General features: G+C 37.7%; 3 protein-coding genes across 3 annotated transcripts; 1 reads left to right on the plus strand and 2 right to left on the minus strand.

Annotated features, from left to right (window-relative positions):
* Positions 1–1,935: 1,935 nt before the first annotated feature.
* Positions 1,936–3,319, minus strand: LOC134652434 (leukocyte receptor cluster member 1 homolog). Its single transcript, XM_063507621.1, has 2 exons — positions 3,246–3,319; positions 1,936–2,847 (listed from the first exon to the last, which is right to left on the minus strand). Exons 1-2 carry the CDS (start codon positions 3,266–3,268, stop codon positions 1,968–1,970), a joined length of 903 nt encoding a protein of 300 aa, XP_063363691.1. The 5' UTR covers positions 3,269–3,319; the 3' UTR covers positions 1,936–1,967.
* A 711-nt stretch (positions 3,320–4,030) lies between these two features.
* Positions 4,031–12,667, plus strand: LOC134651912 (uncharacterized). The gene is made up of 5 exons (XM_063507020.1): positions 4,031–6,794; positions 6,879–7,054; positions 7,998–8,193; positions 8,826–8,969; positions 12,355–12,667. Exons 1-5 carry the CDS (start codon positions 4,236–4,238, stop codon positions 12,502–12,504), a joined length of 3,225 nt encoding a protein of 1,074 aa, XP_063363090.1. The 5' UTR covers positions 4,031–4,235; the 3' UTR covers positions 12,505–12,667.
* On the minus strand, positions 10,065–11,969 carry LOC134651986 (uncharacterized). Its single transcript, XM_063507136.1, has 3 exons — positions 11,787–11,969; positions 11,013–11,192; positions 10,065–10,505 (listed from the first exon to the last, which is right to left on the minus strand). Exons 1-3 carry the CDS (start codon positions 11,874–11,876, stop codon positions 10,065–10,067), a joined length of 711 nt encoding a protein of 236 aa, XP_063363206.1. The 5' UTR covers positions 11,877–11,969.
* Positions 12,668–14,083: the final 1,416 nt, after the last annotated feature.

Below are 14,083 nucleotides of genomic sequence, written 5' to 3' on the forward strand. Positions count from 1 at the left end.
ATGAGCACTTGGGAGAGCGGTACCTAAGATAGAGCTGATGCTGAACCCTGGCTGTACCTAGTGGAACTCATGTTTGGTGCAACATGGACACACGCTGTTTGGGTCATCCGACGCGCCTTGACGAGCACTTGGGAGAGCAGTACCCAAGATAGAGCTGATGCTGAACCCTGGCTGTACCTAGTGGAACTCAAGTTTGGTGCAACATAGGCACACATTGTTTTGGTTAACCGACTTGTCGTCGTGTGCCTATGTTGCAGAGTTCCACTAGGTGGGTCAATCAACTTTCTTCTAACCACATTTAAAAAAAGGAGGTTCTCAGTTTGACCCATATGTATGTATGTATGTTTGTTCGTGATTATCTCGCGTTTGGCTGAACCGATTTTGATGCGGTTTTCAGAAAAGTGTTTGGTACATTCTGGAGAAGGTTTTAGTCTACAGTACATGGATGGTTTGAAAAACCAATTGGACCCGGTATGTGGCGATGCTATCGGTATACTTACCATCAAAGTAGCAGAAACTGATTTAGATAAAATAGTGGGAGTGGGAGTCGGACTCGGACTGGGAATGGGAGTGGAAGTGGGACTGGGACTGGAAATGGGAGTGGCAGTGGAAGTGGGAGCAATATACATACAAATCGTTTAGCACCGGAACGTCATATTATGTTTTGTCGCGTTTAACATCGAGTTAGGCCATCTGGTGGCTGGTCTAATGTTGGTCATTAGTAGATAGTTCCCAAAACTAAATAGAGAGCCTAACTAACAAACTAGTATTTTAGCCCAAAACCTAAAGTAAATGAAGGACCTATCACTAAAAAGTAAAAAATAAAATAAGGGTGAAGCGTAATACTGAGCCAGAACCCTTTTGTTTTGCTGCGATGCACACTGCATTTACTTGTATGAAAAGTGTTTTTATGTATGTTTTCTTTCTTTCTCTTTTTTGCGTAAATCTGTGTGACTATATATTATCTGTCTTTGTAATTTTCCATTTTTCTCTGGATTGTTTTTTGTATACTGTCATTGTTGTAACTTTGAATATCTTGTGTGTATTGTGGCAAACAAATAAATGGACTATCTATCTATCTATCTATCTATAAAATAAATAAAAATAGAACAAAAAAAAAAACAAAAAGATAAAATATAACAAAACAAAATAACTTAATACTAAATTACGTTAAAACTAAATGGAGAGCCTAACAAACTAGTATTTTAGCCCAAAACCTAAAACAAATGAAGTACCTATCACTAAAAAGTAAAAAATAAAATATAATAAATAAAAAAGAATTAAAAATTAAAAATATACAAAAAGAAAACCGAAACAAAATAACTTAATACATATAATATCTTTTTAAAAAAAAGGGAACCGCCTTCAAAAAACCAACCCACTGAAAAGCACAAAATAATTTTTATATGGCACCCCTATACGTGTCCAGTCCCTATCCCGTCGTAAATCAAATTTCTGCCAAAAAGTAATTAATACCTAATAATAAGAAAATTAATTATCATCCGGGTAATTACTTAGTTTTTGAAGGCGGTGCCAAATCAACAAAAACATTCTTTGCTGCTAATCAGAAAAAAAACGAGTATGTAGTACCTACAAGAATTCTCTAAAATTTTGGTTTGGCACCGATTTCAAAAACTAAGTAATTACCCGGATGATAATTAATTTTCTTATTATTAGGTATTAATTACTTTTTGGCAGAAATTTGATTTACGACGGGATAGGGACTGGACACGTATAGGGGTGCCATATAAAAATTATTTTGTGCTTTTCAGTGGGTTGGTTTTTTGAAGGTGGTTCCCTTTTTTTTAAAAAGATATTATATGTATTAAGTTATTTTGTTTCGGTTTTCTTTTTGTATATTTTTAATTTTTAATTCTTTTTTATTTATTATATTTTATTTTTTACTTTTTTAAACATACTCATATGAGTCATATGCATTTCTTAAAATAACGGCAGTTTCATGACTCTTAAGTATAATTTTGTCTGGCAAGCTCTGGATTGAATTGGGAATTATATTTTGGTTTAACTCTTGTCACACCAGAATCTGGCGGCTTCTGAGTAGTTGTAGGATTGAGGCCGCTCAATAACATCTCCGTCTTCAGTTTCTCTTGTTGTTCTCGTTTCAGCCGTTCCTCTCTAAGCTTGAGTAGCTTCTTTTGTTTTTCATCTTTGTCTTTCTTGTGCTTTTTACTTTTAAGTTTATGTTTACTCTTTCTTTCTGGACTAGTAACAGCCGTTTCTATTTTCTTTGAACTTTTACTTGTAGTCACATTATTTGTTTTACCAGTGCAATATTGAATAAACTTCTGAATGGGATCTAACTTTTGCTTAGCCTTCCAAGCAACTTCTCCATTTTTGATGTCACCCTCTTTTGTCCTTGGTTTGCCATCCTCATCTCTTAGTACCAATTTGTCATAAGTATCCTTAATTTCACCGGACCTAGAAAACCTAGATGCATTTGGTAACACTTCATACCAATTTTTCTTTTTGAGTGCTTCATTTGTGTCCTGTCCCAGATATGTTAGGTAACCAATTTTCTTTTCATATTCTTCCTTTTTTTCTTTTACTTCTTTGTCATGATCTTTATTTGATGCTGTAACAGCATGTTCTAAGTCAACAAATAAATTAATATGCTCCGCTTGTTGAGGTTGGGATGTTTCAGGTTGAGGCTCTTGATCACTGATGCCTAGTTCTAGCAACTTTTGCTTACTTTTATGTTTTAGAATGTTGAGCCTGGCTTCCCGATCTGCATTTTCAATTCTTAATCTCTCTTCTTTTTCTTTTTCTGCTGCTTCAGCTTCATCTCTTCTCACTCTTGCAATATTCTCTTTTGTCCTTACATGCCATCTGAAATTGAAATCGTGTGTTTAATTATGGTGGTGCACTAGATGTTTTACTTTGTTGATAGAGTATGTTATATTACAGTTGCCATCAAATACATATATCAGTCACAGAGGTGCTTACAAGTATTTGAGTAAGACTGTAGTCTCTAGGCGTTAGAGTACATTCAGCGAGGGATATTTTTGGGCACTCTGTATAGTAAGTACAGGTATATCCAATGTTGACTGCATATTATATTTGTTGGTCTGTGAGTAAACCTAAACTTTTAAACATAAACCTTTAGAGTTTGTGAGTATTCGTCACAGGATACTTCAGAAATACACAATGAGGCAGTGTAAATTGGAGACTGTTTACAGATAATTTTATTTGAAAACAATGGCTATTCAATTAGTAAAGACACTTGCCTTTTTTTAGGTAGGATATTCATTGTGTCAAGGTTTTCCCGTTTTGTACGTAGTGGAGCAACAACTAGATTTAACAATAATAGTTAAAATATCGCTAATGATGGATTAATTTCAAATTCTATAAATTCCATTCCAATTTCCAGTTCCATTGATGACTGACGTTTCTGATGTTCCATAGACAAGCTTGGTTTGACAGCTATATTGGAAGTATAAGCCGCCACACACGCACGGATTTTTCATTCGGTTTCCGTATATAATGGCAGGTGGAATGGGACGTCGCTCTACAAATCCATAGCGCTGTCTCGCTTACACGTGTCATTCCGTACGGAAAATTCCGTGTGGCTAGGCTAATATCTGTACCCATATTCGTTATGTTGGCGTGTTTGACATATGTAGCTGGTCAAGCAAATCTTGTCAGTAAAAAAGACCTGAAATTTTAAATTTTCTATGAGACGATATCACTTCACGCCTACATTTTTGAAATTTGCCGCCTTTTTTTACTGACAAGATCTGCTTGACCATGTATAGATGTAAATAATCAGGTTTTTTTTTAAATATGGCAATACTACAACAATCGAGTTGGATTCTCTATGGAATATATACGTCAACAATTTTGATCAAATTTTCATTCGATTTCTTTCATACAATGTTATTTCAAAAGCGTTATTGACTATAGTGAAATACGGTACACATTGATTTGTACATACACTTGAATCAACGTATTTTAATAACGTAAAGATGCCCATCTCAAAAGCTTAAAATGGACGCGAAAAAAGTTATTAGCTTGAGTTTTACTTATTTCATTGAGAATTAAGTAAAGTGAAACCTTTAAAAATCTTAAAACTTCTTAACTGTTTGCATATTACATTAGCTACTTTACAGTGACAGTGAAAGACATTATGTAAACTTATAACAAATTTATTTTGTGTTACTTTTATTAGAGTTGTTTGATTTATTTATGCACATAGGTTATAATATAGAAATTATACCATGGAAACTATGGAAGTTGTGGAAGAGTCTGTGGTTCAGAGTGTATTAAGCGAGGAAATGTTAATTAATGTTAACGATGGGACGCCTTGTATATCCAGCGCGGCAGACGAGATTCCGAGGCCGAACGGTGTCGCCGAAACTGATGCCATGGCCAACTCTGATTTAGTAGCGGTGGCCGAGACCACCGTTCAGGATCAGATACAGGTTGACAGCACAACAGATCTTATTCAGGTGCCAGTAGATACGATTAAAATTAGTGGACCAATATCTGTAGAAACTGTTGTTTCTACTGAGCCTAGTGCTGAGGCAGTGCCATCAACAACTGAAGGCGATAATCAACTTTACACTGAAAATCAAGCGGAAATGATTGCCATCATCCCAGAGTTGGCTTCTAAAATACCTGAAGAAATATCAGAGTTACTTGTTGGTCAATCCGAAGAGATTATCGAAGAAGTTATTCCACAAGCAGAGGGATCGGTTGACATGAATGTGGAGTCTAGTGACCAAGTGACTTTTAAAACTGAAATATTAGTTGAGAGGAATGAAAATGACGCGAATGAGATAGATAAAAATGTAGGTCATGCTGATGAGCTTGATGCCTCCAAGAGTATGCTCAGTGCATTGAGTGATGTGCTGCACTCAGACAACATGGAGAACAATAATGGTTCTGTGAGACAAGAAGTTTTAAACAAAGAAGAATTATTAAACATTTTGGAAGGCAATGTTGAACAGACTGATGAACAGTATAGTAAGATTATTCCAGGTGATCATAAAGATGTAAAAACCATGGAAGCCCAGTTGGCTTTACAACAGTTAACAAGATTGAAATCCACTAAAAGAACTGTGAGACAAACTCCCCGGAGAAAAAAAACTGAGAAAAGGGTTTCAAAAAATAGTAGTGAAAAATCTCACAAAGAAGAAACCCTAGCAGATGAAAATGAGGTAAATTCTGATGAACCTAAACCTAAAAAAATTACAAAGGTTTCAGGCCCATCTTCTAAGACTTCAGATGTGTTGGCTTCAGACAGTAAAACAAGCAAAAAGGATAAGAAAACATCAGAAGAGAAACAAGAAAGTATGTCTTTGGAAACAAAGAGTAAAAAAAACCGACATACAGATTCAGAAATAACAACCAATGCACCCAAATCAACTGAAGCTAAGAGTAAAAGAAATAGAAAACCTGTAGACATTGTTTTGAAACACTCAGAAAGTCCTACTGAAAGTAGGGTAAAAAAAGAAAACCAAAATGCTTCCACAATTGCTAATGATATGGAAGTATATGATGATGACGACACAGAGACTGATGCTAATATATCAAATAGTGTTAAGGGTAACATTGTTAATGACCTGGTGAGAGATTGGGAAGATGATGAACCGACAAAAGATGATGCTGATGAAAAACTATTAGAGGAAAGTCAAGGCCTTATCAAGTCTACTGAAACACTTACAACAGCAATAGAAACTGTTGCTGAGTCAGACCGCATTGATGGGTCATCTATTGATTCGTCTACCAGTGATGGTACCGCAACAAATAAGACTGCAGATGATGGTCAGCCCCAGCGCAGACTTGGTAGAGTTATTAAGAAAAAAGTCATATTTGACCCTGATAATCCAGACACATTCACAAAGGGTAAGCTTCCTGTAAAACCTAAAGAAGCCTCTTCTGATAAGGAGCAGCCAGCTGCTAAAAAAATTAAGACTGAAGTTCAGCAAAGGCCAAAGTCAAAGTCCCCAACAGGAAAAATGCACTGGAAAAAGCCACCGCCGAAAGCCAGTAAAGGAAATAAAAGACTCTCTGAAGTTGACAAGTTATTAATGGATGAGGGTGCTGTAAATATGATATACCAGCTTACACCTGAAGCTCCTAAGGGTAAAAAGAATATGAGAACCAAAGCAGAATTTATCAAGAAAATCCAGAGTTCAACTCCAGATGGCAAAGAAATGAAGTTTAGGGAAAGAAAGAAGGAGTGTATCAAAGAGGAATCAGAAGCTAAGAAGATTGCAGGTGGAAAGCAAAGGGGATCTCTGAGTAGTTCAGTCAAGTCAGTAGGTGAGGACTTTGAGACTCACAGTGCTGATGACTCAATTATTTACCGTCGTCATTCTTCAAGCTCCTATTCTAGCAACTGTATGAGCCCACTCAGGCTAAATGACCAAGATTCCAGCGCGTTACAAGACTCCTCGCGTCTCTCCCGGCAAATGTCCGATAGTCAGAATCTTTCTAATGCTGATGAAGATTCAGTTGACCAAAAATCTGAAGTATTTATGGCTGATGCTAATATAGCCTCACCTAGTGAAGTAATCAATAAAAGTGACTGTTTGTCCATTAAACAAAAGCTGAACTCCAAACTCCAGAATGTTTTAAACAAAAGGAAACGTGACAATTCGAAAACAGAAAAGCCTGCAAAACAGAAGAAAGTGACTCCTAAGTTTGACGAAAATTCTTTTAAGATGGAGGAAGAACAACAACTGTCCAAGCTAAAGAACTTGTCTGTGAAATTTGATCATAATTTAGCAGAAATTAATGTAAAACGGAAAGGTGATCACTATACTATCGAGGTTTGTATATTTAGCTAAGTTTATTTTGTACTTGTTGATTAATTTTATAGAAGCTATAACAAGTTTGTTCATTCCTATTTACAGACTTTGAAAGACCTTGAACTGGCGTTAGTGTACGTAAACAACAAGGAAGACATCGCCGTGACACTCCTGTCCTCTGAATGTGGAACACTGTGCTCATCTATTGATTTAAGTCCCTTGCTCACTGAGGATGTGGAGATCAGAACTAGCAATGCTGTCTTATTTGCAGAAACTATAAGGTGCCTATTACATATGACTACTGACTACCTATATTAATTTTATCAAGATTTTCTTAATTTGGCATTCGTAAATGATAGCAGCCAAATCGCTAAACTTAATATTTATTTGGCAGTGCTATTGTCTGTTATTAACATTTCTTACTTAAATTTACTAGAATTTATGCTAGTCTTGCTTACAAAAGATTGCCTATCACCATTGGGCTTCTGGCGCAGACACAAGCTGGGCCACCTTCCACTTAAATAATAAAATAAGCATTTATTGCTGTTTAACACCATAACAATGTAAGTATTAAGTAGGTACCTTTACACAATATTTCTTTTAATACTATACTATATATCTATATTTCTTAACTAAGTGAATCGGCAACCGGTTTTCGTCTCTTCCTTTTTACAGCTTGTCTTTCGACATAGGCCTCCTCTAAATCTTTCCATTTTGTTCTGTCCTTTGCAGTTCGTCTCCATGTTGGGCCAGCTATCTTTCTTATGTCGTCTTCCCAACGTTTAAATTGTCCTCCTTCCTCCTCCACTTAAATAGGAGAGTTTAAATTACCGTGAGAATCAGCTCGTTCTGAGTAGAGGCAGGCGTGGATCACTCCGCTATTTCGTCGCGTCGCAACAAGTACCTAAAAGTACATCCATCCCACACCAATTTTGGGTGGCCAGCCATAAGCCGCGCGTGGCGTTTGCGCCACCTAGCGGTCATATCTGTCCTAATCATAACAGATGCGTTTTGTTAGACAGTGAATCTTCTGTACCTAGTACTATTATTTATTCTGTGTTTAGGTGCCTCGCCTCGCCTGAGACCGAGCTGCACGCCAATTTTCTAGCGAGGCGGCTCGATCTTTGTGAATCCGCCTGATTACGATACTAATCTCCTACTGTACTGTAGTTCTATGTACTATTATAGCAACTTTTTTGATAATTATATCGTTTGTCACTGCAGATCCCTGTTGAGCACAGTGGAGCAGCACAGCAAGCTCCTGTGCGCGGGCGTGAGCGGCGCCTGCTCGGGCGTGGGTCTGGCGCTGGCGGCGCTGGCCGACGTGGCGGTGGCGGGCGAGCGCGCCAGCTTCGCCCTCGACTGCCTGCTCCTCGGCTCCGCGGCCTTCATAGGACACGGCCGCTTGCCGAAATACACGGTTAGTACTTTCACAGCGAGCTGTGCGCGGTAATGCAATACTATGGCAGCGTTATTACCTGGATGTGATTACATTCGTATCAGTGTTTGAGTTTATAGATGTAAAATTAGGCTCCCTGGTCACACGGCTAACTCAATGGAAAAGGAAAAACCACAGAGGTAAGCTGGTTTGATGATAGAGACTGAAGGCTGTTTATTAGAAGTTAACTTTCTAAAAAATCAACGCAAATCCATTAGGTAGATAACTATTAGATTACTGTCAGAAAAGTAGATTTGGCGACAAATGCTCGTACCAAATAATATTTGTTTAGGTTCTCTACTCTTAACTTAATCTCTATAATTAGAATTAGAATACGTGTACAAAAATGAGCAGAGCCCCTTTTGCATTTTAAAAGTACTTCCTTTACTTATATACGTACATTATAACTTACTGTGGATGTAGAATAAGAAAGACATTAAATAACAAAAAAAGACGTTTAATTTAATAACATTGATCACAATCACAATTTTTACAATTCTTATAGGCTATACCTACCATTAGTAGCACAGGTGTGCTACTAACTGTGAATAACTGCGTCGTAACTGCAAGATCAGCACTTACTGTTACTGATAGGGTTATTACTTTATTTACAGGTTGACAACTTGGTTGTGTTCGGCCGCAGACTGTCGGCCGAGGAAGCGCAGCAGGTTGGGCTGGTCAGCCGCGTGGTGTGGCCGGACCGGTTCCACGACACGCTGCGGAGCATAGCCAAGGACATCGCAACACAACCTAGCAGGGTAATTATATTTATACGAGTTAATATTCTTTTGAGTCTGTCCGCCGAAGAGGCGCAGTAGGGCGGCCTGGTCAGCCGCGTGGCGTGGCCGGACCGGTTCCACGACACACTGCGGAGCACAGCTAGGGACACCGCCAAACAACCAGCAGGGTAATAATTACTCAAGACAGTAAAACGACTGACAAAAGCCTTGAGCTTGAGTCCAGAATTATTAAACGCTATAGCCACGGCAGTGGCACAGAACAAGTAATAGTATTATCATACAGAACGGACACGCACCGCCTCGCCCCGACTCGGATTACCTGGCCCCGCGATTGGCCGCGACATGAATGTGTGCGTAAGTCGCTCTACTGAGAGCATGCCAGAAGTCCGTCAGATACACAATAACGCGTGTACAGACGTGCCGCGCACACATATAAACGCAAATCATTTTTGATGTATGGCGTGTCCGCCCTGTGGCAGTGGTTCTCGCGTAGCAGCTTTATATATATATATTTATTTATTGTATGGTTATGGGTTTACAAAGGTGGTACAAATTTTTCATGTTCTCCATATCCTGCCTTACAAAGGCGTACAATATTTAGTAAGTTGTCTTAGAACTACTTTTAACATTAACAGTTACATAGATAGACATATCATTAAATTGTAGGTACTTAATAACTAGCTAACTTTGTAAAAAGTCATTTATGCTATAAAAGCAATGTTTGATTAGCCAATCAAACAATCTTTTTTTGAAGGGTAATGATGCGAATTTTTTAAGGTCTGTGGGAAGTTTATTAAATATCTTTATACTCATACATATAACGCTTTTTGAAAATAGTGCCGATTTAGGGTTAGCGCGTATTATTGGTTTTACATACATATGTCTAATAGTATGATAGTTTAGGCGCATCACATTCTTGCAACTACGTGCCACATCATCGCTTCGCGTCAGTCAACACGCACTATACAAGTCTATATAAAACATAACAGAATTCTTACGTAACTTAAACAAACCTGTTAACATATGGTGTTAATAATTGTATACATTATCATTTATCACTGGACACCAAACATGCTAAATCGTTAACTTGAATCTTATTATTGCTGCACGGGGCTAATAATCTTCGTAACTATACTCGTCGCTGATGCGTTCACAATGAGCCCGCCATCCTTTCCCCCGGTAGAGAAGTTCAGACATACTGGTCTCCGGCAACCCTCCCCCTTGCACACAGATGTGATGCTTAGGACACGTGCACGACTGATATAAAGCAAATAAGTCCCCAGTAACGTGACCGCACAACTCCCCTGTCCTACAAGAAGGCAGCGCAGCACATCGATATTGACTAATATCTTCGTTTTCTATAGTAGAAATCAACTTCCAATATGTGGGGTGCCGACAGAGACATTTAAATGTGATTTTTGGAGGCGCAAGTTGTATGTTTTTGTGATGTAAGCTTTCTATTTGTTCGGGGTCGATGCGGGCGTAAGGAGATTGGACGGTCAGCGGAACGTCGCCGATGGAACAATCCGGCCAGTCGGTGATAGGTTTACAAAACTGAAAACAAAATAATTATAAAGTTTGGTTTAAAATTGACATCCGTTATGTGAGATTTGCGCTAGTTGTTAGATTTACTTATCATCCCAATATCCTCATTTTTGATAACATTGTGTGGTATAATAAGTAGAATAATGTTGTAAGTCATTTGTACGAAGGTTTGGAGACACGGCAAGAGATTGCCTGTATCTTTGTAGTATTTACGTATCTGCTTGTTAAAAAAAAAAATTCTACATCGGTATTCACTGCATTACCAAATAATATCTAGGTGACCGAGCTTCGCTCGGAAAACATATAATAACTCGGAAATGCGCGTTTTCCTAGAGATAAGACCTAGCTAGATCGATTTTTCGCCCCCGAAAACTCCTATATACCAAATTTCATCGAAATCGTTAGAGCCGTTTCCGAGATCCCCGAAATATATATATATATATATAAATAAATAAATAAACAAGAATTGCTCGTTTAAAGGTATTAGATAAACACGTCATTACAAACTTATCTCACTTGGAAGTGCGCGCGGTTGTTGAGCTCGATCCGCTGATCTTGCGGCAGCAGCGTGTCGCAGCGCGCGCGGCGCGGGCAGCGGCACAGCCGCACTAGCGCCGCCGGCCGCCAGTAGCGGTGCAGCACGGCCGCGCACGCCGCGCCCGGCGCGCACGAGGGCAGGCTGCGCTCGCTCTCGTCCTGGGGGCAGGGGATACAACTTAGCGGCCTACCCCCTTACCTATTCATAAAACTTAACAAACCTTTGTTAAATGTTGTCCCTTTCTAAAGGCACCCACTGATTAACAGTCCGCCGGACGATATCGGCCTATCAGTTAACGGGTCCCTTAACAGACACAAATGACGTATAAGGACAAACAAGCTAGGGCTTGTTAGACTTGACGAGCGTTTATTTTATGAATAACGCCTGATTTATTGTCTGGATAGTGGATACTCTCAATTCCAATCGGGTATGTGACACGCCGAGCAAGCTGACGCTACGATGGTACGAGTAGGTAGTTGACTCCACATTATGGTAATGCTGCCCGTTACCCGGTTTCTCGGACACATTTAAGCACGTAGATATATAAGTACAGACGATTTATAATGAACCATAGGAAACAATAAGCCTTACCATGCATTTAGGTTTAGGTAAGCAAATTAAAAATCCATTATCGTTAACTTTCGGTAAATCTGTACAACAGGAATAGCTTTAATATAATAGGTTTGGTACGCTTAGTCATCGTCGGATGCCCATTGTTAGTAGACTACTTTTACTAATTATACGATACTCACTATACCATAATAATATAAGATAGAATCCTGATTTTCTTGACATGTAACGTGCAAAGACAACGCAACTAGCAATATGTTGTAGACCCACATTTGAGAGCAATATCGTCTTTACTACAGCTAAATACACATAGCTATAGCAAGCGACGGTTATGAGGTCGTAACCCGTGGTGATAAAAGCTAACCTTGTAAATGTGTTCGTTTATTATGACGGGAATAACTTTTTGTTTATGTGGTTAAAATTATCCAAGATCTTGTTTATTAGATGTTATGCATTTAAATTAACGAATTCACACTGCCACTCATAATATTATTGGCAATTAAAACATTTAGAACTGTAGATTTGTCAGTACACACGCCAACATTCTTGCCGGAAGTAGAAAATAAGCATATTTTTAAGTAGGTAAGATAGAAACGTCTTTGTACCTAACTACCTAATACCTCAGTTTTTGTCGTGGTACTGTTTTAGGTTGCTCCACTTTTATAAGTGCTGCTATAATAATATAAATAATATTTCAGGTTACACGTAGTATGTTTAGACAGTTCATTAAACAGGTATGTTTCCTTACAGACTATCTTGGTGAAGAAGCAACTTCTGGCCATAAACAGAAGTGAAAAAACATTCCAATCGAGTTTGGAGATGGAACGCGATCTCCTCGTCGATTATTGGACGTCCGACGAGGGCGTGGAGGCGCTCCGAGCTAGCCTGGACACAGCCTAACCCTTCACAGCCATGCTACGGAGACTACACGTGAATGTAAATTAAGAACTATATTTAGAATTTAATTATAGCCAGTAGTTAATATAAATAAATTGTGACACTTTGAATTATTTGTCAACTACATGTGTTTGAAAAAATATATATGTATAGGTAAACCAGAACTTTGGGAGTATTGTCAAGAGGGCGCTCGTTTTGAATTTTATATAGCAACAATTTGTATAGTGGGGACAATGGAAATTGGCAGATGATTATGTTTTATTCCGACAACTTTAATAAGTGCGAAGTTTGATGTTTGGATATTTCTTCGGTTTTTACGCTTAAATAGCTGACTCGATTTAGATAAAATGAATAGCGTAAAGTCAATAAGTAACGCAAGAGTTAGGTATAAGTAAGAATTTATATAGATAATTTTACAAATAAAATTATTTAACGTACCAAATATGTTCTAATCAGCATAGTTGAAATCGGGATCTAAATATTCTTCAGTCGTCAAGGAATTTGACTCGTTCTCAACATTATACTCAAAATCGGGATCTAAATATTCTTCAGTCATTAAGACATCAACCAAATCGTGACGACCTGACTATAGTGACATTTGTCTATAAGTTTGAAACTTACCCGTCAATTCAGATGCTAATTTCGTTATGTTTTCTAATGGAAGAAATTTCTCTCCCGCACGTTTTTTTTCCAATAAATAACTATATACACTATTTACAACTTTTTTCTCTGTAAAATCTAAAACTTTCGGCATGATTATTGCAGTCTAATAATAATTCACACGAAACTAGACAAAGCAATGTTTACATTGTCAATATTGACAACTATCATAGAGGGTAGATGTTGTCTATTATTAAAATTGTTGCCATTGCTAGAAATTAGTACCAACAAATTTCCGTAACATGGCGCACCCTCAATAGATCCTGGTTCACCTATACCTATGTCTATGTTTAAGCGAAACATTTTGTTAAATATTATTGATATACTGAGGTTGTTTTCAACTGCAATATAAATGAATAAACATTTGATTAGAAGGTAATTAACTTCTTAGTTTGTATATTGGCTGCAGTGACAAAAATATAATTTGTTGTTATCAACTTCGGTGTATGGGTACTTTTGCTGGCTGGTTCTTTTCTGTAACATTTATTTCCATTCCTCACTTCATTGTCAAAGACTCTTTGACTGTCCTGACAAAGATTTATCAATAAATATATTCCTTACAATATTCATGTTTATGCAATACAAACAATAAGTGTTTAAGCCTAATCACTTTCAAGTTTTAATATGTATAAGTAATTATTTTAATAATTAAATAATAACCCTGATTTATAAATGGTGAATATTATATGTGGTGAGTTGTTGTGGAACGTGTGGGCACTTCCACTTACTGATTATTATTAGTAAACCTTACATTGTGTATGTCAGTGCAAAGATAAATTAGGTTCACTACCTTGCCTAGGGTAATCTTATATTCTGAACGAAACTGGTTCATTTATTTTAGCTCAAATTATATTCCTCGGTTAAAACGAATCGGATGTATTTAAACGGAGTAGTTTCTGACGGACTAGGTGTTAATAGATTT

Source organism: Cydia amplana, chromosome 11 (assembly GCF_948474715.1).
Source record: "Cydia amplana chromosome 11, ilCydAmpl1.1, whole genome shotgun sequence".
Lineage (NCBI taxonomy): Eukaryota > Metazoa > Arthropoda > Insecta > Lepidoptera > Tortricidae > Cydia > Cydia amplana.

Coding starts and splice junctions, on each gene's coding strand:
- LOC134652434 (XM_063507621.1), bottom strand. CDS start 3,268: ATGAATATCCTACCTAAAAAAAG. Junction 2,848..3,245: donor AATATCCTACCTAAAAAAAG/GCAAGTGTCTTT, acceptor TTTCAATTTCAG/ATGGCATGTAAGGACAAAAG.
- LOC134651986 (XM_063507136.1), bottom strand. CDS start 11,876: ATGTGGGTCTACAACATATTGCTAGTTGCGTTGTCTTTGCACGTTACA. Junction 11,193..11,786: donor TCTTATATTATTATGGTATA/GTGAGTATCGTA, acceptor CCCTGCCCCCAG/GACGAGAGCGAGCGCAGCCT. Junction 10,506..11,012: donor ACAACCGCGCGCACTTCCAA/GTGAGATAAGTT, acceptor TTTTGTTTTCAG/TTTTGTAAACCTATCACCGA.
- LOC134651912 (XM_063507020.1), top strand. CDS start 4,236: ATGGAAACTATGGAAGTTGTGGAAGAGTCTGTGGTTCAGAGTGTATTA. Junction 6,795..6,878: donor GTGATCACTATACTATCGAG/GTTTGTATATTT, acceptor TCCTATTTACAG/ACTTTGAAAGACCTTGAACT. Junction 7,055..7,997: donor TTATTTGCAGAAACTATAAG/GTGCCTATTACA, acceptor TTGTCACTGCAG/ATCCCTGTTGAGCACAGTGG.